This window comes from Ctenocephalides felis, unplaced genomic scaffold (assembly GCF_003426905.1).
Source record: "Ctenocephalides felis isolate EL2017-DRISC unplaced genomic scaffold, ASM342690v1 CF-g0.4_SCAFFOLD_01886, whole genome shotgun sequence".
Lineage (NCBI taxonomy): Eukaryota > Metazoa > Arthropoda > Insecta > Siphonaptera > Pulicidae > Ctenocephalides > Ctenocephalides felis.
The window spans coordinates 47,946,672-47,972,178 of NW_020538040.1; the positions used below are offsets into that span (position 1 = coordinate 47,946,672).

The 25,507-nt window shown below is 29.2% G+C and overlaps 1 protein-coding gene across 1 annotated transcript in view; it reads right to left on the bottom strand.

Moving 5' to 3' along the window:
* Positions 1-25,507, bottom strand: part of LOC113375025 (laminin subunit alpha-1) — a 304,542-nt gene that overhangs the window by 146,315 nt on the left and 132,720 nt on the right. Inside the window, 4 exon segments of the mRNA XM_026614979.1 lie at positions 15,931-16,071; positions 18,782-18,957; positions 21,115-21,235; positions 23,495-23,731. Coding sequence (XP_026470764.1) covers positions 15,931-16,071; positions 18,782-18,957; positions 21,115-21,235; positions 23,495-23,731 — 675 coding nt within the window.

Here is a 25,507-nt window from a genome sequence, read left to right on the forward strand (position 1 = left end):
CACTCATAGTGATCGATGGAAGTTGCTCTAGGCAAATATTTGGAGAGACTGACCAAAAAAAATTTTTGACAGGAGGTCAGTACAAATTGTATAAGAAAAAAGCTGATGAATTCATAGAATTTTTGCAAAGGTTTGATGTGGAATTAGTTGCATTTTTTGATGGATGCAATATAGATGATATGCAGGATAGATGGATAGCTCGAAAAAGGTCTGATATCACAGCTGTTTATGAAGTCTTGGATACTATAGACAATAATGGTTTGGAATCTGTTAATGAATATAATATAAAGCCAGCTTGTAACATCGGTGAGGTCATAATGTGTAGCTTCCTAAATAGATGTAATGTTATTAGATCCACATTTGAAGAATGTGACTCAGAAATCATAACATATGCAAAAGAAAATCAGGCTCTGGCAGTATTTTCACAGGATGTTGATTTTGCAGTTGCACAAGCTGATTTTGCATACTGGTCTTATAAAGACCTGAACTATGAAGAGCAAAGTACATATGTTTATGATGGCAGACAGTTAGCTAAAGCTTTAAATTTACAAGTAGAACAATTGCCTTTGCTACGAACAATGATTGGTAATTATATCTACTTCATTAATTAATATTTTAATTAAGAAAAATGTATTATTAAATTTATATATATATATATATATATATATATATAGGTATATATATATATATATATATAAATATATATAAGAATATATTTTGCCTAAGATATATATATATATATATATATATATATATATATATGATTAAATTCTTGGAGGGCGTAAAATCAAGTAAAAAATATAAAGTGGTTTTGAAATTCTTAGAATATCACTTACACATATTAATACATTTTGCAAAAAAATTAGTAATTGGAAACCACTGACGATGACGTAGAATTTTACGTCGAAACGTATGGAAAAATAAAGATGTTTTAAAAAAATCTTTACTTATTTATATTTTTTTCTTGATGTTACGCCCTCCAAGAAATTAATCATACATTTCAACATCAAATTTAAACACTTTCAACATATATATATATATATATATATATATATATATTTGAATAGCTTTCAATTTGATGTTGATATAATATATTTTATTTGAGTTTAAGTCGGGTCACAACGTCGTAACGCCCGACTTTTAAACTCAAATAATATATATATATATATATATATATATATATATATATATATATATGTACATACAGTGGAATCTCGATAATCTGACACTATTAAGAACTGAATGTTGTCGGATTACTGGATAATAGTAGAAACGCCAATTTTTCATATGATATTGAAAATACGTCATGTTTAAAAAATTTTGAAGTTCGAGTTAAAATTTCGAAAAAATTGTCCGGTGCTTCGGTTCGACGTCACGAGGGTGTCGCATTACCGGAGGTGTCAGTCTATCTTATTGTTAGTATCGGATTAGTGAAATTCTACGGTACATATATATTTATAATAAAATCCATACGTTTCAATTATGGTCCTAGCCTTCATTCGGAGGAACTAAAAAAAATTCAATGTATGATCTGTAAACTAACTGTAGATATAATGAAAATATAGCTCGAAAAAGTACATTTAAAGAGATTCTTCACAAAAACGTCTTTTGAATAATTTTTTGGTAAAAATAGTATTAGTGGTTGTGTAATATTTAACTAGTCAGAGTCCTGATTTATAAAGTAATATCTTCAAAGGAAAATAGAGGTGCTTAACATACGATAATCAAATGGCATTATTAGTTAGTCTCTATGTCAGGTTATTAAGAACAATATTTTTGTTAATCGTATTTGAGAGGCACGTACATCTATATTTAGTTTTATTTTTTACTTAGTTTTCAAACACTAGTGTTACATTTGTAAACTTTAAATTATTTCAGCTGAAACGTATGGAAGTTATAAAAAATTATTAAACAAATTTACCATGATTTTTATTGTTATACCTTATCATTAGACATATAATATAAATATATATATATATATATATATAAAACTTGTTTAATAATTTCTTATAAAATCCATACATTATATTATATATATATATATATATATATATATATATATATATATACAAATTTTATATTTTCGATATGTTGACGGCATAATAACATGCATTCCAAGCAGCGACATAACATCTCTCGTAAATTATTTTAACTCATACAACAAACATTTGCAATTTACTTTCGAAATAGAACATGACGATACCATCAGCTTCCTAGATTTACAGCTTAAAACAATAATATAATTACCAAGTGGTATCATAAACGAACTTACTCAGGTCGATATCTATACTATCTTTTCTACTACCCTCTATCTACTAAAATAGGAACAAATTAGTTATAAAAAACTTTCTATTTTTCCACTGAATGACGGTCTCGACTACAACGCATAGATTAACAAAAGCTGATTTCCTAATTTTTATTTCTATTGTTTGATATATTTGATTATTTTAGTTCTATTATTTGATATTTGTTCTTCGTTTTTCAGGGAATGATTATGTATTGAGTTCAAATTTGCAAAGGTGGTTCAAACAACTTAATGTTCTTCAAAATCCAAATTTCAGTTTTAATAATCGTGATAAGATTTGCAAAGTAGCACGACACTTGCGGAACTTCAATAATTCTATCGATAGTTATAGGCGTTTAGCAAACCAAGCATTAGGCAGTCAAGATGAATTTCACAACATAAAATTGTCTGTGGAATCCTACATGGGCATTAGACGAGAAATAAATACTAGGTTATCAAATGATATCAGATGGAATGATTTATTAATGCAAGTTGTTAATCTTGTACAAGATCCACATTCCAATTTGTCTCCCATGGTTTTTGACATTTTATACAAACAAGTGTTTATGTCAAATATGCTTTACGAAGATTTTAGAAAACACGATATTCCACCATCGGAGATTCTTTGGAGACCAATAAGGGCTAAAATATATGGAATTTTATTATTGGACTTTTATCCTACAAATGGAAGAAAGGTTGTTAAAGAGTGGGTTTGCCACGGGGGAGATATATCCATACCTCATTTTGTTGAAGCAGTCGAACCAATTTGCAGCCTAAATAACTATAAACTACAAGATTTTTGGGCAGAAGATAAAGATGAGGACTTGATTGATATAGCTTGGAAATTATTTTGCAATGCGTTCCATGAAAATCTTCCTGTGGAAGCAGTGCAAAGTATTAATGAAAAGATAATGGCAACAACTTTAATTGTGTTATTCATGAATAATAAATGTCAAATGACTAAAGATGAAATAGATGCTTTCTTGATGATGAGTGCGTTATGCAGCACAAAAGATGATGTAACTGGATACTCTAAAGATTGGAACAATATAATTAATACACGATTGCTACGTTTATCAACAGTTTTCTTAAGAGGCCTTAGCACAATTTGCTTTTTCTTTGAAAGTACATGCTTTTTAATACCAAAAGAAACTATATCGGAGTGGAATGTCTTTGATGGAGCTTTATTACAATATTTGTATGAATCACCTATAAGTGAACACCTTGTTGATGATGAAACAAAGCAGTTATTCCGTAGTTCTAGAAATTTTATTGATGAGTATAAGAACTTATTTTAGTTTTACATGTAGAGTTCATTCATCTAATTTCAATATATATTAATGTATTAATATGTAGTATACATGCACATAAAATATTATACATTTGTATTATATTTCAAGCAGGAAATCTGAATAAAAACGAAAATAATTTTTCAAAACAAGTTTTTTTCCAACTTCTCGGAAATAAGTATCAACCACTTAACCAAATATCGATATAATACATATACAACTAGCAATATGGTATATTTATTCTACACTATTGTAGTCACATTACTTGTCATTTTAATCATTGTTTTGTAGTTAAAAAAATAAGTATTTTTAGTAAGCACATGTTATCTGTTATTAGTCATTATGTTATGATTTTAATCACAGAGAGCTTTCCTTGGACAAAAATAATATTCGCAAATTACTGGCTTTTTAAGTAAAGCGTATTAAATAGAATATGATAATAAAAAACAGAACAATATAGTATATATAGCAAATTATTCATGCAAGTGTTGGCTTGCATTGGCATCATTTAAGGAAATAATTGTGTTGACTTTGTGTTCTATAGTACAGTGCAATATGAGAAGATACAAATATATGGACGAGTGTTTCTCATACCAATTTATAAATATAACATTATAAATGTTTATCATTTTATGCTTAAACTGTACACTTTTTCCAAAATTATTACAATTCACGACATAGAAAGTAAACCATGGTATATACAAGACGTTGGCCTAGGTCCGAGGGTTCAGGAAAGACCAGTGATGTCGATTTAAAGTGACCAAAAGAAACGACCAGTGATGTCGATTTAAAATCTAAAGATATGTATAGAATTTTGCACTGTAAGTTGGACGAAATGTAATTATGTAAGCATGACCACACTACACTCTGTTTTTGCACTAATTTTATTTCATAAAGAACTCAATTACAAACTTGCAAAAGTTTCGAGACCGACCGGACTTGACACCGTACTGATACAGAGTGCGCGCGGTGTAAGGCTTTGTGACAGAAATTTGTTTGTTTAAAACTATTTCTATCCATTACTGAAAAATTTTTACAAATGTAATTAATATAATATAATATAATGTAAAAAGTGATTGATATAATGTGTTAATATTTTCTGTTGTTAACATTTGACACTGAAGATAAAACAAATCGCGTTTACGTAGCGTTTGTTGTTTTGTTCTTTACGAACAAACGTTAGTGCAAACATTTCAATGCATGTTTCCCATGGTTTTAAATTTTCATGTGGAAGACTTTTCAACAAATTAAGACCTAAAAAAAGCAATGTATCATTTATCTGGAGAACTTATCTAACTAATGATAAATAAACAACTCACATTCACTTACGTCTTCAAAATATTTCACTGGAGTATTTCGATTTAAAATTAATAGTAGTAGAAGGATATCTACACCCTTACAATTTTTTATTTTACAAAATTTAAAACGAACTTTTCCAATTCTTCTTTCACTCATATAGTTCATTATTATCATCCTCATCAGATATTAAAATAATATTAATATGTATAATACTTATAATAGTACTTATATTATTATTTGTTAGTCAATAAGTATAAACAATTGTTAAATATGAAAGATTAATTTAATAACACTTGTAAACAATAAACCATATTGTTTCATAATTCCAATTACAATAATTCGACAAGAAAATTCAAGATGAAAAATCGGTGACATTATTGTTGACATTTCATTTATATTTTGTAATGTGTTGTATTATTTGTATTAATGAACTTCCCGTAGGATAGGTTATAGAAATCGCAAAAAAACGAAAACATTTTTTTTATTTATCTATTTATAAAGATTTTATTTATGTTTATAAGATATACGTTTCAAAGGTTTATGAACATTTTGGCATACGTTAGAAAAAATGGATTGCGTGTGCTTGTGTGTATGTGTGTGTGTGTGGGCGCAGATACAAATTTTCGTGAACGATTTCGGGATCAAAGATCAACCAATTTGAATAATTCAAAAAAACAACGATTCGTATTTATGGGGAGACGTGCTGATTAGTTTTTCACATAGGCAGGTCAAACAGTTTCCAGATACGGGGCAAAAAGTGCCAAAAATGGCAATTCAGTTTTGAGATGATGGAGCGTCCAATTTGAATAATTGGATTTAAGTAAATTTTTCGAAAGACAAGTGTAGCGGTTTCGGAGAAGATTTTCAAAAAAGAAAAAATAATGTTTTCAAAAAAGTAAAAAAAAAATAAAAAATTTGAATATTCTCAAAAATCTAATTTTTTCAAAGTTTTCAAAATAATTTAAAGCTTTCTTTAAATTTTAATTTTCGGAACTGGGAATTCCAGCAATTTGACTTAAGACAATGCCATGAACCACTAGTTTATTACTTTATTTAAAAGAAGAGAGAATAATTGTTTTTTATCCGTATACTTTTCATTGTTTTAATAAATTTGCTAGTAAATTCCCTCCCTCTACTAAATGCCAAATAGTGTTAACTTAGCAGTTGATAAAAAATTTAAATATATCCTTGATGAGTGATCACGTCATTTTGTATAATTATAGTATTTATTGATAATAATTTGAATATAGTGTTGTGTCAAGAATTATTAGTATACTATTCTTAATTGTTGTTTTTCCATGTAAATTAAGAATGCTATTATAATTGTTAAATTTTGAAAAATTGTGTCTACTTGAAATATATTGTATGTAATAATGAATATCACCAACTTGTTTAGAAATAAATTTGAAATCCCTCTGATTATGAGCTCAAACTGGCGAAAAAGGATCAAATCTGGCGGTTTGCAACTGGTCTGTATCAGTGCGCGCATGCGGAGACTGATTTCAGTATTCATCAGCTTAGAACAGTTTGCGATTGTTTGGTTTCGAAGTGAACGATGCAATTGGTTATGGTTGCCCTATAGCCATTTCATAAAATTTAATTCTAATTTTTGGTAGAAACAACCCATAGCTAAACCTTTAATTTGTTTGTATTATTGATTATAGAATATGAAATAAGATGATTCGAGAAATGATTTGATTTGAAAATTGAATTGTTGTATCTGTTTTTCAGTATCGGTATTCGTTTATTGCCTTACGAGCAAGGTGATTGAGTTATGGGAAGAATTAGTTCAGTATTCGTTCAGACGTCTACGTACTATTTTCAGTGAGAAAATGTTGACACATAATAATCAAATATTTTATAAACTAGTGGTGTATGGCATTGTGTCTTCAGGAAAATTCCTAGAACTTCCCGCACCAAAAATTATTTTTTAAAAAAAGATTAATTTTTTTTAATCTATGAAAAAATTTGATTTTTGAGAAATTTTAAATTTTTGATAAAAATTGATTTTTTAGAAAAAAAATGTTTTTCTTTATTTTAAAATATTTTGGAATTTTGAACTCTTTTTCAAAGCAATAGCACTGCTTTAGCTACAAAGAGACGATGATCATTTTTGACCGTCAAACGACATTTTTTTATTTTTTTTTACTAGATCTCCAAAACCGCCAGACCTGCCTTCCCAAAAATTTAATCAGTTCTTCATCTTGTCAATACAAGTAAAATGTTTTTTTTTAAATTATTCTCCGTTCTCTTAAAAACTGAGTCACCGTTTTTGGCACTTTTTGCCCCGTATCTTTGAAACCTGTCTTTGCTAAAAACTAATCAGCACGTCTCCTTATCAATAGAAATCGAATGTTTTTTAATTATTCAAATCGGTTGATCGGTGTTTTCGAAATCGTCGACGAGAATTTGTATCCGCACACACAAACACAGACGCGCATACACCCAGTTTTTCTATGGTATGCCATAATGTTCAGAAACCTTTAAAACGTGAAGATATATAAAAAATTTCATTTTCGATTTTTTTGCGATTACTATAACTTACCCTACGGGAAGTTAATAAAGAATTTTAAAGTGAGTATGTTTAATTATATATGATAAAATAGCAATTGTAACACTAATAATGATCTATAAAATTATTAATCTACATTTTTAATCATTAAATATATATATTTATTTTTTTCGTTACTATCATTTACTCATCATACACACCTTCGACGAAAGTTTTACACTAATATTAATTGTATCTCATATTTTTCCGATCATTAATAGAAGAAAATGTCTGATTTACAATCTTTTATTGTTATTTACAAAAATTTCATTGTTATTTACAATTATGTTTTCCCGCACGGTATGTTTTGTATGTCTTTACGGTTTAAGACCTACTAAACATTTTGGCGAATCTTAGAAATAATGGATGTACATGAGCGTGTGTATGTATGTATGGGTACAATTTTTAACTTTCCAAAGAAATAGTTTATTGTTTTGGGAAGTTTTTGCAATTTGCCTTAACCCCTTAACTTACGATTTAGATTTGAAAATGTCGGGCCAAAGTTGTTCAAGCTGGCGCGGCGTTTGTGACTATTTTCCCTCATAGTGTACGTTTTATCACAAAAATAAAAATATTTTTTTGTTATATAGTTTCGTATGGATGAATATTTTGTAATACTAGCGTTCACCATACCGGACCATGCCCGTAAAGCGTAATATTTGCTTCTGGCCCGAATGTCGTATGCGGGTCATGCCCGTAATATTCACTTTTGGCCTAGCAATCGCACACGGACTCTGCTCATCATTTTAAGTTTAGGGGTTAAGACAAAATGCCACTTTCAAATATGTGATTCATGCACGATTTCGGGTGCACATTCAATTCCTATCGATAGGGAAATACTATCTATTAATTTCTATTAATTCTAAGGTAACCATATTTTTTAAGTCATAACCGGGACGGCAACTTTTGTTAACGGAATGAAGAATGATTGATTTCAAAAAAGGCTAAAATTGACATTTGTTTATCAAATAAGATTTTAAGAAATCATTATTACTGATTCACATACAAATAGAGTTTTTTGTAAATAGGTAGACAGGTATACAGGTAGACAGTTAAAAATAATAAAAGTAGACAAGTAAGCAGATTGGCAGCTATATCTCGTAGACAGGTAGACAGGTAAGCATTTAGACAAGTATCCAGGTAATCCAAGTAAAACGGTAGAACAGAAAGCATGTAGACAGACTGATAGACTGATAAGCTATTAGGCAGGTCAGCTGATAAACAAGTAGATAGGCAGGTAAACGGGTAGACAGGTAGACAGGTAAACATATAAATAGATGGACAGGTCGAAAGGTACAAAGATGCACAGATAAACAGATGTTCAGACAGACAGGTAAACATCTGGACAGGCAGAGATGCAAACAGGTAGACAGAAATAAATGTAGAGAAGTAGACAAGAAACTGACAGACAGGTAGAGGGGTAGATCATATATAATTTAAAAAAAATGGTTAGATCAATTATTTACACAGTTCATGCGACTTGCCACAAGACAATATGACACACTAACTTGTCTTGTTATTTTGTTTTTTCATGAATAAATCTAAAATCTAAATTATATCGTTATTATTATGGCTTTATTGTTAATTAATATCTTTATAAAAGTAGTTCTATTTCAATTTTCACAGACATTATTCGACATGCCTTTTATGAGATGTGTGCAAGTACTTAAACTGAGATACTTGTAGATCTATCTCATAAGTATATATCTTATATAAGTACCGATAATATATATTATTGGTTTTATGCAAAATTTATAAAAATTATATTTAGGATACTTTATATTCTATTTATAATTTTGCCGATCTTGCGAATCTGATTTGACTCCTCTTTATGTATTGCAACGATTGTTATAATAAAACTAGTGGTGTATGGCATCGTGCCTTAAGGCTAATTGCTGGAACTTCTCGTACCGTAATGAAAAATTCGAGGAATATTAAATGTTTTCAAATAGATTATTATAAATACTGTACCTTATACTTGTCTACAGAAAAGTAAATAAACAAAACTCAATCAATCGAATTTAAAATGGAGGATATTGTTTAATATTTATAAGAAATATATAAATACATTGCAAAGTTAAAATTATTTATTTGAAATATATAAGTGACTTTTAAAACTTTAGCTAGTATTAAAATTAAAATCCGAATTATTTTCGATATTCAAAAAAAATATTTTTTGGAAATTAAAAAAAATAAATAAAAAGAAATTCTTTTCCCAAAAGAAATGTTTTGTCAACACAAGCAGAAAGTTTTTTGAATCATTCTAATCGGATGCTTAGTTCTCTAAAAAACTGTTTTTTTTGCACATTTAGCTCTGTATCTCCAAAACGGCTGGAACTGCCTTCACCAAAAACTAATCACCACTTCTCCCCGTCATTACAAAATGAATGTTTTTTGGATCAATCAAATCGGATGCTTCGTTCTCCAAATACTCTATTTCTATTTTCTGCACACTTTGCTCCGTATCTCCGAAACGACTGAACCTGAAATGGTTCTTTGTCATCAATAGGAATCGAATGTTTTTTGAATCATTTAAATCGGTTGAGCCGTGCGCCCGTAGACGAAAAAATGCGGACACACAATACACACAGATCCATTTTTTCTTAGGTATGCGAAAATGTTCAGAAACCTTCAAAACGTGAAGATATGCAAACATTTTCATTTTCGATTTTTTGCCCATCATTATAACATACCCTACGCGAAGTTAAAAAACTAAACATGCACAACACACACACATATATACATATACAGTAGAACCTCGATTATCCGAACTATATGTTGTCGATGGGCATCCGGATAATCGAAAATCCGGATAATCCAAATTATGAAGAATAATGTTTTGTTTATCAAAAATAACAAATACATACAAAGATATCAACAAAAATCGATGTTTATTAGAAAATTAACACTTACATATTTCTTACAATTATATTACATTATACATTTTATATTAATCATGAGGTAAAATATTCAGGTGGTACGTAAAGTATCAATGAAGGAAAAAAGTTGCTTACGAATAATTTGTTGATCGTTTTTGTAAAAAGTAACAATATAAAGCTTCTTCTAAGAGTTAATTTTTTGGTCTGTTCATTATTTTCCGATTTTCACTCCCCTTTTCACTATCTAACTTGCAAGTGTTCGAAAAGTCAAAATTGAATCGGCATTTTTTTTTTTAATAAATTACGGCCGGATTCGCCCTTTTTCAAGATTCTATAATATTTATTTTATCTTTAAGGGATAAGACCACCCTTTAAAAATGTATATATGCACGTCAGAACACACTAGTAAAATTGCAAACGAACTACATAAAGCGATAATGCCGCGCGGGCGGAATATGCAAGTTCCGACGCGATGATGTCTGGATAATCGTGAATCCGTATAACCCAGGTCCGGATAATCGAGGTCCTACTGTATGTATATATATATATATATATATATATATATATATATATATATATAGAATTTTATGATATGAGTGGAACGAATATTAAATGTTAAATATGAACAATACAACACTCAGATTTTTAACACACACTTTATTTAATAATTACAGACGTTTCGAGACCATGGTATGCCTCATCTTCAGTGTAATTTCAAAACAGTTAATTATATACTTCATTCATTACTAACGTCTATTCAATATATATTCGAAATGATAATTGATTGTAATGGGCAACACTAGAATATGGAGAACACATGTGTCGCGTATGAACTTTTGGTATTCCCCGGACTAACTATAATAAAGCATTATTTGATCTCTAATAGTACGGGCGCTAGCAACGTTTTCGAGAAAGAATTTTAGTAAGCAGATTTTTTGTTATGTGGTCCTTGTCACTCTTTCGGGTAGAGTCTGAGTCAAAATCATGAAAAGTCAAGCGGTATAAGAAAACTATTACAAAAGCACATTATGTACTAGTACTAGTCCAAGTTAGTGTTAGTTTCAATAATAAAATGTTTATAAAACGTTTATAAAAGAGAATTGAAAATTCAATATATTTTCTATTTAAAATATTCTGATCATTGAATAAAAATTATGAAATTCGTTTTACATTTGAAGAATGTTTAACTCTTTACATTTGGCAAATAAGTTTCTCAGGCGTTGTAAATGGCAGACTGCTAGTCTTCAGATTGTTTTAAATGTGACTCAAGTAAACCTATTCAAAGTCAAAAAAAACTAGCTGTAAGTGGAATTCTGTCTTAAGGCAATTAAGGCATCGTGCCTAAGGCAAATTGCTGGAACTTCCCGTACCAAAAATTATTATTTTTTAAAAAACAATTAACATTTTTGAAAAAAAATTACTTCAAAAAAATTAGATTTTTGAGAAACTATAAATTTGGCAAAAAATTACTTTTAAAAAAATTTTTTTTTTTTGAAAACAATTTTTTTTTGAAAAGAAAAATGTTTTCTTCATTTTGACATATTTTGGAAATTCTGAAGGTTTTTTCAAAGCAATCGTACTGCTTTCACTGCATAAAGACGAAATATCAAAGCGCGTAAGCGCCGCATTGCCGTCTAACGCGTAAACATTGGTACGGAACCCATAGGAATGTAAACAAAATTTATACTTATTGTTAAAATCTCTATAAAATATCTAGTAATTTGATGTGCATATGTCTAATGATCATTTTTGACCGCCAAATGGCTCATTTTTTTACTTTTTCCTCTATATCTCCAACGTCGTTGGACCTGCCTTTCCAAAATTTTGAACAGTTCTTCATTTAGTCAATACAAATAAAATTTTTTTTGAATTATTCAAATCGGACGCTCCGTTCTCTTAAAAACTGAGTTACCGTTTTCGGCACTTTTTGCCCCGTATCTTCGGAACGGCTAGACCTACCTTTGCCAAAAACTAATCAGCACGTCTCCTTATCAATACGAATCGAATGTTTTTTAAATTATTCAAATCGGTTGATTCGTTTTCCCGAAATCGTCGACGAAAATTTGTATCCGCACATACATACACACATACACACACACACATACATCCATTTTTTCTAAGGTATGCCAAAATGTTCAGAAACCTTTGAAACGTAAATATATATAAAAATTTTCATTTTCGATTTTTTTGCAATTGCTATAACTTGCCCTACGGGAAGTTAAAAATTAAAATGGACTGACTAAAATTCTTTAAAAACTTTTGGAGTCGTTTGCTTTCAAAACGTTACCAGCGGTCTTACTATCAGCTTTGCCATGAATCATTTCGACATTTCAACGTTCGCTCTGCTTAAGTCATTTTGTACGTTAAAGTGATATTGTGAATAAAATTTAATTCTACGGTAAATTTTCAAATGTCTATAATAACTAAAGTGTTAATAATAAATATTAAATTGGATACAGAATGAATACCGGATTTCAAATCAATTATTTGATTGTTATTTTAGATATTATTTTGACTCCAGTTCAGTGTTTTTGACTTCTAGTTCAGTGTTCGGATTAGATATTTACTAATTCTAGGGAAGAAAATTTGACATTTAATAATAAAAAAACTAAAATTTATGAATGTGTTTGATTCTATATAATAAAAAAGCAACCTTAACACAAATACTGACCTATATATTAATCTATATTTGTAAACAATAAATCTATAGATCTAATTTCTTTATAAAGAATTACCTTCGACAAAAGATTTATACTAATAATAATCGCGTAACCCTTATTTCGTAGGTCATTTATTACTAAAAGAAAATGTCTGGTTTACAATCTTTTATGGAAAGGAATCCTGCAATTTACTATAAAGTGAATATACCAAGTGAAATTGAAAAATGCCGAAAAGCTACCAAAAAGACACCACTTATATTGATTGATGGAAGTTGCTCTAGGCGAATATTTGGAGAGACTGACCCAAAAAGAATTTTGACAGGAGGTCAATTCAAATTGTATAAGCAAAAGGCTGATAAATTTATCAATTTTCTTCAAAGTTTTGATGTGGAACTAGTTGCATTTTTTGATGGATGCAGGATAGATGATATGCGGGATAAATGGATAGCTCAAAGGAATGAGGATATCAATTCTGCTTATGAAATCTTGGACACTATAGAAAATGAAGGTTTGGAAAACGTTAAAGAAAACATGATTAGACGGATGTATAATATTGGTATGGTCATAAAGTCTTGCTTCCAAAGTAAATGCAAAGTTATTCAATCGACACTTGTAGAATGTGACTCAGAAATCATAACATATGCAAAAGAAAATAAGGCTCTGGCTGTATTTTCACAAGATGCCGATTTTGCAGTTGCACAAGCTGATTTTGCATACTGGTCTTATAAAGATCTGAATTATGAAGATCAAAGTACATATGTGTATGACGGCAGAAAGTTAGCTCAAAGTTTAGGTTTACAAGTGGAACAATTGCCTTTGCTACGAACAATGATTGGTAATTATATCTACTTTATTAATTTATATTTGAATAAGAAGAAGTATATTTTATTATAATATGATAATTATATTTAATTGATATTCTGACTTTGCTTTACATTAATGTTACTTGTTCTCAATTTTTCAGGTAATGATTATGTTCTAAACAACACTCTGCATATGTGGTTCAAGCAACTTAATATTCATCAACATCGTAATTCCAACTTCAATAAACATGATGTGATTTCAAAAGTTGCACTATACTTAAAGAACTTTGATAATTCTGTTGAAAGCTACAAGCGTTTAGCAACCCGAGCATTAGGCAGTCAGGACAAATTTCATGTAATAAAAATGTCTGTTGATTCCTATATGGGCATAAAGAGAGAAAAAGTTACTAGTTTGTCCAATGATATCAGATGGAACGATTTATTAATGCAAGTTGTTAATCTTGTACAAGATCCACATTCCAATTTGTCTCCCATGGTTTTTGACATATTATACAAACAAGTTTTTATGACAAATATGCTTTACGAAGATTTTAGAAAATATGATATTCCACCATCAGGCATTCTCTGGAGACCAGTAAGAGCTAAAATATATGGAATTCTACTACTAGACTTTTGTTCTACAAATGGCAAAAAGATTGTGAAAGAGTGGGTTTGCCACGGGGGAGATATATCCATACCTCATTTCGTTGAAGCAGTTGAACCAAGTTGCAGCCTAAGTAACTATAAACTACAAGATTTTTGGGCAGAAGATAAAGACGAGGACTTGATTAATATAGCTTGGAAATTATTTTGCAATGCGATGCATGAAGATCTTCCTGTGGAAGCAGTGCGAAGTATTAATGAAAAGATAATGGCAACAACTTTACTAGTGTTATTCATGCATGATGAATGTGAAATGACTCAGGATGAAATAGATGCTTTCCTGATGATGAGTGCATTGTGCAGCACAAAAGATGATGTTACTGAATACTCCGAAGCTTGGAGAGAGCAATTTAATACTCGATTGCTACGTTTATCTGCAGTGTTTTTAAAAGGTCTATCAACAATTTGGTTGTTTTTCAATAGCACATGCTTTTTAATACCAAAGGAAAGTATATCAGATTGGAACATCTTTGATGGAGCTCTGTTGCAATGCTTGTATAAATCGCCCTTAAGTGAAAACTCTGTTGATGATGAAACAAAGCAGTTATTCCAAAGCGCTAGAAATTTTATTGATAAGTACAGTTACATGTTTTAGTACTATATATATCGTTTAATCATCTGTTATAAGTCTTTTTACACATGCATAAATGCATTATATAAGTATAAAAATATTATACATTTTTGTTATGTAGCAAATTTGAATAAGAACCAAAACTGTTTTTCAAAATACGTTTTTTTTTTTCAATGTTTCGGAAATAAGTACCTTCCAATTTCAGAATTACTATAATGTATACAATATTGAATCGTAACTTTGCAATTAGCAAATATTAAAATGATATGAGTTGAAAACCTAAAATCATACACTTGCAGTTGATTGAATCGCTTTGTTCTACTCATTAAATTGTTATTTTATTCACTATTGTGATTTAAAAATTAAAATTTTTTAGCACGTTATTTTCAATATATAAGGGTTAATCAGTATTTGTGGCATTTATCATCACTTTGTTGGTTTTCTAAGTGGTGTTTATCATGTCATTGCTAAACACTAGGTTTTGGTATGTAACAGAATATGATAATGAAAAATTGAATTATATACCAATGACTGTAAACTATTCATAGGTGTTTAAGTTACTAATGCTAAGTTTTAACTAAATTGAAAAGTTCAGTTTATAGAAATTTCGAGAGCAGATGTAATGCGAATTTTCCTACGAACGAATTCAGAGAGAGTCGACATTTATGTCTCATGCAAAAACTATGTTTTGCATTTAGCATTATTTAAAATAGGTTGTATTAGAATATTCTTAATATTAGTCAAGAGATTCGGACGGAGTATGTATACATGCAAAGACAGCCATTTCAGAATAATTATATTACAACGATATAACTAAATTCACCTTCTTTCCTATTATTATCACGACAACATGAACTACAAAATTAAAAATTTTAGTTAAGAATACTAGTATTCTCAACTAGGTCTACAATAATAATGACCTTTTTCTTACCACACTTAAATTAACTTCGGCAGACCTGCAAGAAGATCCCACACCAGAGCAAAAACACGGCAGGCATCCATCTTCATGGCTCTCGCTTAACGCAAAAAACCCCGTTTTGCATGTATCACAATGAACTCCTTCGACATTCGGCTAAATAAAATAACAAAACAAAATCATATTAATAAAAAAGACATACTTTAAGTGTTTCATACAGAATTTTGCGTGGTTTAAGTGTGGTTTTTGAAATAATGTCAATTGTTATGAAAACAAAATTTTGCGAGGTATGGAATATTTGCCATAAATCCTACCTTTGGCATTATTGAATATAAGGTTTAATACTAAATTAGAGTTATAAAATATTTTGTAATTTTGTTACTGAAATATTATAATGAAATAAAAAGACTACACAATACATTGCGCACTACCACAGCTGATTCATATATATAATATATATATAACGGGGCTTAAAGGTCCGCGAGTAAAAAAAATACACCACCGATATTTCGAAAACAAATAAATAAAATGTTAAGAATTTTCAACGAAAACTTTGTTTCGAAAACAAATTAATAAAAAGTTAAGAATTTTCAACAATATATACAGAGGCGTAACTACCGCTGTATCAGCCGTATCAAAGATACGGGTCCCCGATCCAGGAGGGCCCCAAAAAAATGAATAATTTTAACGTAGTTTGCATTTCCTTTTGTTATCGATAGATATTGAACTACAACTTGTAAGAGAATTTATTTCTGCTGCAATATTTCTGCAAGCTCTAGCAATCAATTCAATTAGTAAAACTTTTGCACATCCGATAAGTTAATATTCTTGTATAGATATGGACAAGTCTATAAAACTAATCCAGTTTATACATTCTTCATCAAAAATTGGAATTTGGAATTTTTATAGTTATACTTATAAAATGTTTATATTTGTTTTTTTTTTACTATTTGAATTGTCTGCATGATGCGCAAGTTTAATAGTTATATTTTGATAAATATGATCAAGTAAATCATTTTCAGATTTCTTGCTTCACTGTTTCAAATTATTAGTTTTATTTCTGAAACTCTACAACATGCCAGTAATGACTTACAAAAAACTATAGTATATTATTATTTTTATTTTTTTTTTTATTTATTTTTTTAAATTTTTATTTTCAATAGCAATCAGAATACATGACTATTCTATGAGCTATTTGGCTTATGTCATTCACTCACACACATACACACACACTTGCAAACACACATATAAATTTATCGGATCAATATTACAATCATATTTAGAGAATCACTTCAATAAATGATTCAATTATTCTGTTCATATTATCTAAGGTTCCTAGTATATTATTAAGTAATCTTTTGAATAGACTATGAAAATTAAGATATAAAAATTTATTGAATTGTTTTTCAGAAGATAAGTCCAAATAATTTGCAAAAAAGATGGATTGCAATAACTATTTTAAATAACAAAAGACAAAAGATAATGAAGCGTTATTATGATAAGTTATCACAAGATGAGAGAATTTTAGACCCAAAATTTTATTTTAATATATACTATTGCTGTTTGCTAACCAAACAAAGACTTCAAAACCTTTGCGACTTAAGTAGTAACATTTGTCTTTTTGAAATCGAGAATTAATAAACGTTTCCGGAAAACTGTCGACTAAATTACTGTAAAGAAATACTGTCAAGATATCTTATATGATCATGACCAATTGATTGATAATTCAAGAAATAGGTTTGAATACGGAAATCAAAAAAATTTTTTTTATTAAAATACAATGATAGATGCAATAGGCTTGCATCGGTTTGGCCCTACCACTTACAATCGCAACTGTTTTAAAATGATATTTTCAAAATTAAAACTAATTAAAAATTACGTAAAAACTTTGGGACAGAAACGTCTATCGGACATGTATGTTGCTAGAGACAGAAACTTTATAAAATTTAAAGTCACTAAATAATTCAGTTTTTCAAAAAAAGGCAAGGAGAGTGAATAAATATATAATATTTGTGAAAATTCAGAAAATTAGAGAGAGTTAGATAAATAATTAGAATGATAAATATTTTTTTAATATTATTTTTATATTTTATGGAAAAAAAAATCTCTTGAGGGGGCCTCCAAACAAATTTGAATACGGAGCCCCGCCAAGGCACGTTACAACTATGAATATAATATGATTTTGATGTTGAGATATGTGAGATTCAGTCTTCAGGGCAATTAAAAACTTGTATGAACTTATAACATTTTTATTGTTTCCATACGTTTCGACACATTGTTTTGTGTCATCTTCAGTGGACTATATAATAGTAATTGTTCATAAATGCACAATAAAAACAATTCTATGGGCTATTGCCGCATCGGACAACGGCTTTGCGACATGTATTATACAATAAAAAATTCTTTCTAAAAATTTATATAATTGTTCCGATTTGAAGTGACAAGAATTGTTTTTATTGTGCATTTGTGAACAATTACTACTATGAAATAATTAGGATTACTACAATTACATAGTCCACTGAAGATGACACAAAACAATGTGTCAAAACGTATGGAAACAATAAAAATGTTATAAGTTCATACAAGTTATTAACTGATGTATTGCCCTGAAGACTGAATCTCATATATATATATATAAATATATATATATATATATATATATATATATATATATATATGTAAAATACATATATGGTGTTTTGGTGATTTAATTTTATTTAAAATTGTATAAATCACGTTTTAGCCTTGTTGTTTTAATAATAAGTAAATATTGCTATTAATTTTTGCCATATATCATAAATATAGGTTGTATTATATAAACTAGTTGGTTGGTTAGTTTTTAGAGTCTGTTATTGAGTTGTGATACCTTACACTGGCACTCCAGCTCGCATTCAGATCCAGGAAGCGATCCACGTGTATCGCAGGGGCATGGGCGACAATCCGCGCCGCGATGGCCAGGTTTGCAGCGGTCGCATCGTAAACCATCAAAGCCCGGCTTGCACTCACAAGCGCCAGGGTTTAATTCATCCAAATCGCAAATACCTTTTTGGGGAAAAATAATCAATTAATTACCTTATTTTTTATGTTAAGGAGCACAACTAGTGTAACCGCCTAAAAAAAGGTGATTTTTGGGAATTTATATTAAAAAAACTACTTTATCAATCATTTCAAAATTTTAGCAATATATTTATACATATTTTAAGAATACATAGTCAAATTTTTGAAGAAAAAAATTAAATATTTTTTAAATTATCGTCGATCTCCAACGGCGCGATAAAAAAAAGGTTCTTCATTGCTGCAGTGATTCCGGCTTTCTACGTGGATGAAATTTAAAAAAAAATCTCGTTAAACTAGATGATATTGCCTGTAAAATGAACAGCGATGAAGAAAAAAAATCAAATATTGACAAACGGCGTTTTAAAAAAAAAGTCTAATTTTACCCAAAATTTTGGTCGTTTTTGGACTGCCAAAATTCCATTTTTGATCCGATCAAAACATCGATAGTTCATTTTACGTAGAACTATATATAGAACATGTAAAAAAAAGTTGATAGTGATCGGATCATTTGTTTTTGAGTAATCGCTGCAGCAAATTCGGAAAATGCTGTTTTGAGAAAAACGCGTTTAAAGATTAAATGATCGTTATACTATGTACTATATATATACTCTTTAAATGACTGTAACTCAAAAACTATTTAAAATATCGATTTAAAATTTTGGTATGTTATTTTTATAACCTATCGAAATATGGAAAAATTGAAAATTCGATTTTTTGAAAATTTCACACTAGTTGTGCCCCTTAAGGCAAATCATATTAGTCAAAACTCTTAGAAATTAGAGTTAAGTGTGTATTCTGATCTAGAAGCATGAATTTTATGCAATTTTTGAAAGGCCGTAAAAAGAGAAAACAATGTTTTTACTATTTTTTACAAATTATATTTTACAAACTATTTACAAAAAATTTTGCACCTGACCATACTCATAATCTTAGCCCGCCTAATATTTTGAATATAAATAAATATATATATATATATATATATATATATATATATACACTTATTGTGATTACTATTATTCAATCATATAGCTTAGAAACTACGGACAATTTCTAGAAAAAATTTCAAAACTTGTTCGATATTCTTGAATTTTTCAACAATAGTAAAAATTTAAATTTGGTGACGAAGAAAAATCTACAAAAATAAAAAGTACTTATATCGGTTCAGTACAAGTTTATAAATCGTCGATATCGTATCGATAAAGACAGTTTTGAAAAAAACGCGTTTAAAGTTTCGCAGAGGAAAAAACAGAGATTGATTGTCCTGGTCAAACGGCTATCTCTCCGAAAGTAATTAAAATATTAAAAAATTCTGTTGCAGGCATATTCTTGAAAAGTTAAACTTTTGAAAATAATTGAAACTAGTGGAGTGCATGACATCGTGCCTTAAGGCAAACTGCTGTAACTTCCCGTACCGTAATTAAAAATCTTGGTACGGAACCCAAAAAAATTTACACAAAATGTGTACACATTATTAAAATCTCTATAAAACATCTGATAATTTGATGTGCTTATGTCCAATAAACATATTTGACCGCCAAATGACATTTTTTTAACTTATTTAATTGAGAGTCCATAACCGCTGGACGTGCCTTCCCAAAAATTGAATTAGTTTTTCATCTTGTCAATACAAAATGTTTTTTGAATTATTAAAATCGGACGCTCCGATCTCTTAAAAACTGAGTTACCGTTTTTGGCACTTTTTGCTCCATATCGTCGGAACGGCTAGACCTGCCTTTGCCAAAAACTAATCAGCACGTCTCCTTATCAATCGAACAAATCGAATGTTTTTTGAATTAATCAAATCGGTTGACTCGTGTTCCCGAAATCGTCGACAAAAATTTGCATCCGCGCACACACACACACATACATCCATTTTTTCTATGTATGTATGCGAAATTGTACAGAAACCTTTGAAGCGTAAAGATATATAAACATTTTCAATTTCGTTTTTTTGCAATTACTATAACTTATCATACGGGAAGTTAAAAAAAAAACAAAAACGAGATTTATAAAGTTTTTGTCCAGAATACTCCTTTAAGATATTTGAGGCATTCAATTATACTTTGATTTGATTTTTCATGTGCCACATATATAAAAGAATTGTTCTTTATGCTATTACAATGTTACATCATAACTTTTCACCTGTAGAACCTACTGCATCACAATCGCAAGGTAAGCATGGTAGAGCATCACTAGGCGCACGTCCCAGAGGTCTATAGAAACCAGTTAAACAACGCTCGCAGTTGATGCCCGTGGTGTTTTTCTAGAAGTGCAAATTTAAAAGATGTTATATTATCGGCAAATGCAAACATTCATTTGAAATAATGATTCAAAATAGATGGTTATGCATATATCTGCATGGCATGTATAGAACTATGCTAAGGTTTTATTGATTTATTATTTATCTTCATAATAGTTGCCAACAACGTTAGCAATGATCATTATTTCGCAATGTGTTGCGTTTCATCATATTATTAATACTATTTTATACCAAATTAAGTTAAGATGGCATTAAAAAATAGTATGTGGTAAGTATAAAAATTACTCTACTAACAATTTACTGAAAATCATCTTCACAGTAGATACAATGTGAAATGGATTATTGGGGACCAAAGTAAAGTGCCTTGGGCGCACTCACAAAGGGGCGCTAAAGTGATATAACAGATTGATCCAAAATGTATTTTAATTTTAGTATAAGTGTAATATTTATAACCATAATTCATAAATATAAAGAGAAAAGAGAGAAATTTGACTGTCATAATATTTACAAAAAAGTTGTACGCTAATTTTCAGATCTGTAGCACTTATCTATGAAATTTAAAGTAAACTTAAATATTTTGTTTAAAACGATCAACTTTAGTTATATAAGTATAAAATTGTTTTATCAAAATCAAAGCAAAAATTCTAATAATTATAATATTTAATAATCTAATTTTGTTTCTCCAACTAAAAGTCTAATGCAAAAATATGGAAACAGAACATTATAATTATATACAATTTTTCATGAATTCGTATAATTTTAGTATATCTTATATATAAAAATGGAGCTCTCAATCAAATGATTCGGTAAAACTCGAAAACGGCTAAACCGATTTGGTCAGTCTTAGTCTTGAAAAATTCGTGCCAATCCAGAGATGGTCGGAAAGGTGAGATATTATTTCAAAAAGCGTAGAAACTTTACATTTTTAATTTGAAAGTTGTTGTAGAAGCAATAAAACAATATTTTTGACAGATGATGTTCAATTGCGTTTAATAGGATGTTTTACGTGAATAATATTTAAGTAGTTTTGTTTAAAGTTTAGTTATATACAAAAACGTTAGTAAACGGGCCGCAAGTGTTACTAGAGACTTAAAATATAAACTTTTCTAAAATGTTAATATGAAAATGCACTTTTTGGCATATTTTTTTCAAACACGGTGCTCTGAAAGATCTCATTTGTATAATTATATACTCATTGGTATTTATAAAACATTTTCTAGGTTATATTATTTTTTATTTATGTTATTTAAATTCAGAACCTAAATTTGGTATCGATCAAATGGACATTTTGTCGAATAACATTTTTCCAGTTATAATTTTCCAGAATTTATCGAAGAATAGATAGTAATATATGAAGGTTCGGGGTTAAAAAGGTCCACCACCGATGTGTCAAAAATCAGTAAAGCTAAGCATTGTTCAACAACAATATTTGAAACTAGAGGAAAAAAGATGTATAACCAGCTATAACCTTGATTTGAAAACAGTAATCTTTGAAATGGAGGAGATAAACGGTAATCTTTAAAAATCCACAATAAAGGTATTTTCTTCCGTTGGTAGTTATTTAGCATTAGTTAAAAATGTAATTATTTTGTAAATAATAAATAAAAGTTTACATAAAAAGAACCAGTTAAGTAAATTTTGTTCTTGATTTTTATAGAAATTTATAGATTTATAGATATAAGGTTTTTCAGCCACAAGTCGAAAAAATAAAAACAGAACGTAAATATAAATCTTTTTTAATACGTTTCGAGCTATTGTGCTAGCTCATCATTCAGCTAAAATACACACAGAGTAATAAAATAAAGTAACAAAATAAAATAAAACAGAATTAAAATTATACAAACCAAACCAGTTTAAAATAATTTTATATAAAATTTGACAATTAAAATATCAATATTTTGTTCTAAAAACAAAATAAAACAAAAATTATTTTATTACTCTGTTTGTATTTTAGCTGAATGATGAGCTAGCACAATAGCTCGAAACGTATTAAAAAAGATTTATATTTACGTTCTGTTTATATTTTTTCGACTTGTGGCTGAAAAACCTTATCACAATATGTTTCAAAGTCGAAATAAACAATATCAAGATTTATAGAGTTATTAGATCTCAAAATGTTTAAATCTTAAAAGATTTCATTTTTCTTCAGCAAAAAAATTTAAATTTATTATTGTTAGTTGAGATTAACTATATATTGTACGAGCTAAATAGTTTTGAAGATTAAAAAAAAAATTACATAAAAGGAACAAGTTAAATACTCACCCCACAATCGACACATACGCCACCGCCTCTATATTTTCCATTAGTGTCGAGACTTCCCGACAGCATGTCGACTTGTTCGTCGTAGACGCAGGATGTAGCGTGACCGTGGCATTCGCATCGCTCGCAAGCGTTTGCCTTATTGGTGGTGCCTGGACGGTATGGTGTCTGGTTGTACATGGGACAACATTGGTCGCAGTTCGCGCCACAAGTATTGTGCATACATTCGCAAACTGGATGCTGCAAATGTATCAACAAATAATAGTAATTTAAATATACCTAGTACGATTATAAAGAAATGGGTTGATCAAAGCATTATTTTAATCCTCTCGATTATTTTATATTGTAGGGTAGAGCGGGGCTAGTTGAGCATAGGTGCAAGTTGAGCAATCGAAATATCTCGAAAACTATTCGCCGTCCATTTAGGCATTATATGGCGGAAAGATAGAGGTTTGGGAGAAATAAACATCCCCCGATCGCTAGTGGCCGCTAGACAAATGAGTGAGGCTCACGGGCGTTTTGTTTATTTTGAGACCAAAAAGTAAAAAAGTAAATCATCACGAGTTTTCGTCTGGTTTAGTCAAATGTTATTTATTTTTAATCAGGTAAATGTTATTCTTCCATATAATTATAGTACTTTTAATATGCATAGAGATTCTGGGTATAATTCTCACGGTTTTTTATAAACTCACTTTTATTTTGAAATTCCGGGTTGGGGTTAGTTGAGCATAGTTGCTAAACTTGTTCTATCACTAAGACAATTACCATTAACTTCCATAAATTAATTATTATTTTTAAGATTTAAGCTTAGTCTATGAGTAATAATGTAAAGAAATAATGATTTTAAACAAAAATACTGAATATAATCGTAAAATAATTCCTAAGATACGATATTGTTTTGTTGATTCTACTGTTGGTTAATTATTCAAACAAAATTACTATAAGTTTTGTTTTCTCTGTCAATAAAGACTATAAATATAGAACTGGATATTAAAAACTTGTTCCATTTCATCACTAATCGACATTGAACCTATGATTTCATTATACTTTCTTAGTGCTCAACTTGCCCCACCTATGGGGTACATTAAGCATACTTGACCTTTTGCATTTAAACAGCTGTAGCTTTTAAATTTTACTTATTACCAGAAAAAAGTATTAACACCTTTGTTAAGCGATAAACTACAAATCCATTAAGCCGTATAGCAATTTATTGAGACTTTTCATTGAAGAGCTACATCCGGTTAAGTAAAAATTTGCTCAACTAGCCCCGCCCTACCCTAATTATTTAAATACTAAATAGCCTAATTTCACATTTACTAAACGCATAAAACAATTTTGTAAGATAAACTTAATTATTAAAACATAAAAACACTAATTATGCAAATTTAGAAAAATTATTTTATTATTGAAAAATTTCGAATAAAAAATAAAAACCTAAAGATAATACGATAACGTTTCACTAACACGTTTTTATTGCCTCACAACAAAACAAAATATGATTATATTAGTTATTTCTAAGAATTTTTGGACCCACCCTGCTTCATGGTGATATTTAAAATTACTTCCCCTACCTCACGAAGCATCACGTGTATTTTTAGCACCTAGGAAAAAATGCAATTTTTTTAATTTATTTTTCATGAAAAATTTAGCTTTTTTTAAATTGAGGTAAAATAAATATACGTGGTATCGTATACTAGTCCCTACCCTCCCCCACATAATATTTTGTAATTTTTTTTTAAATCCTCACTCCCCCTTTAAGGCTCACGTGATTAATAGACGCACCCTTAAATTAACATTGCTTTTCCTAAGTTACAATACTATACATTATCATCAATCAAAAACCGATCGTCTCAAAATTTTCAAAAACCTTTGATAAGACGATGGAAATTTATTCACTCGATCCCAAATTGTAAAATACTTGAAGAAATAATTGCAGCTACACCAGATAGTTACAAATACAAATATTCAATTGTTTAATTAATTTGTGAATGTGAAAATAGTGTTTGTTTGATTTGA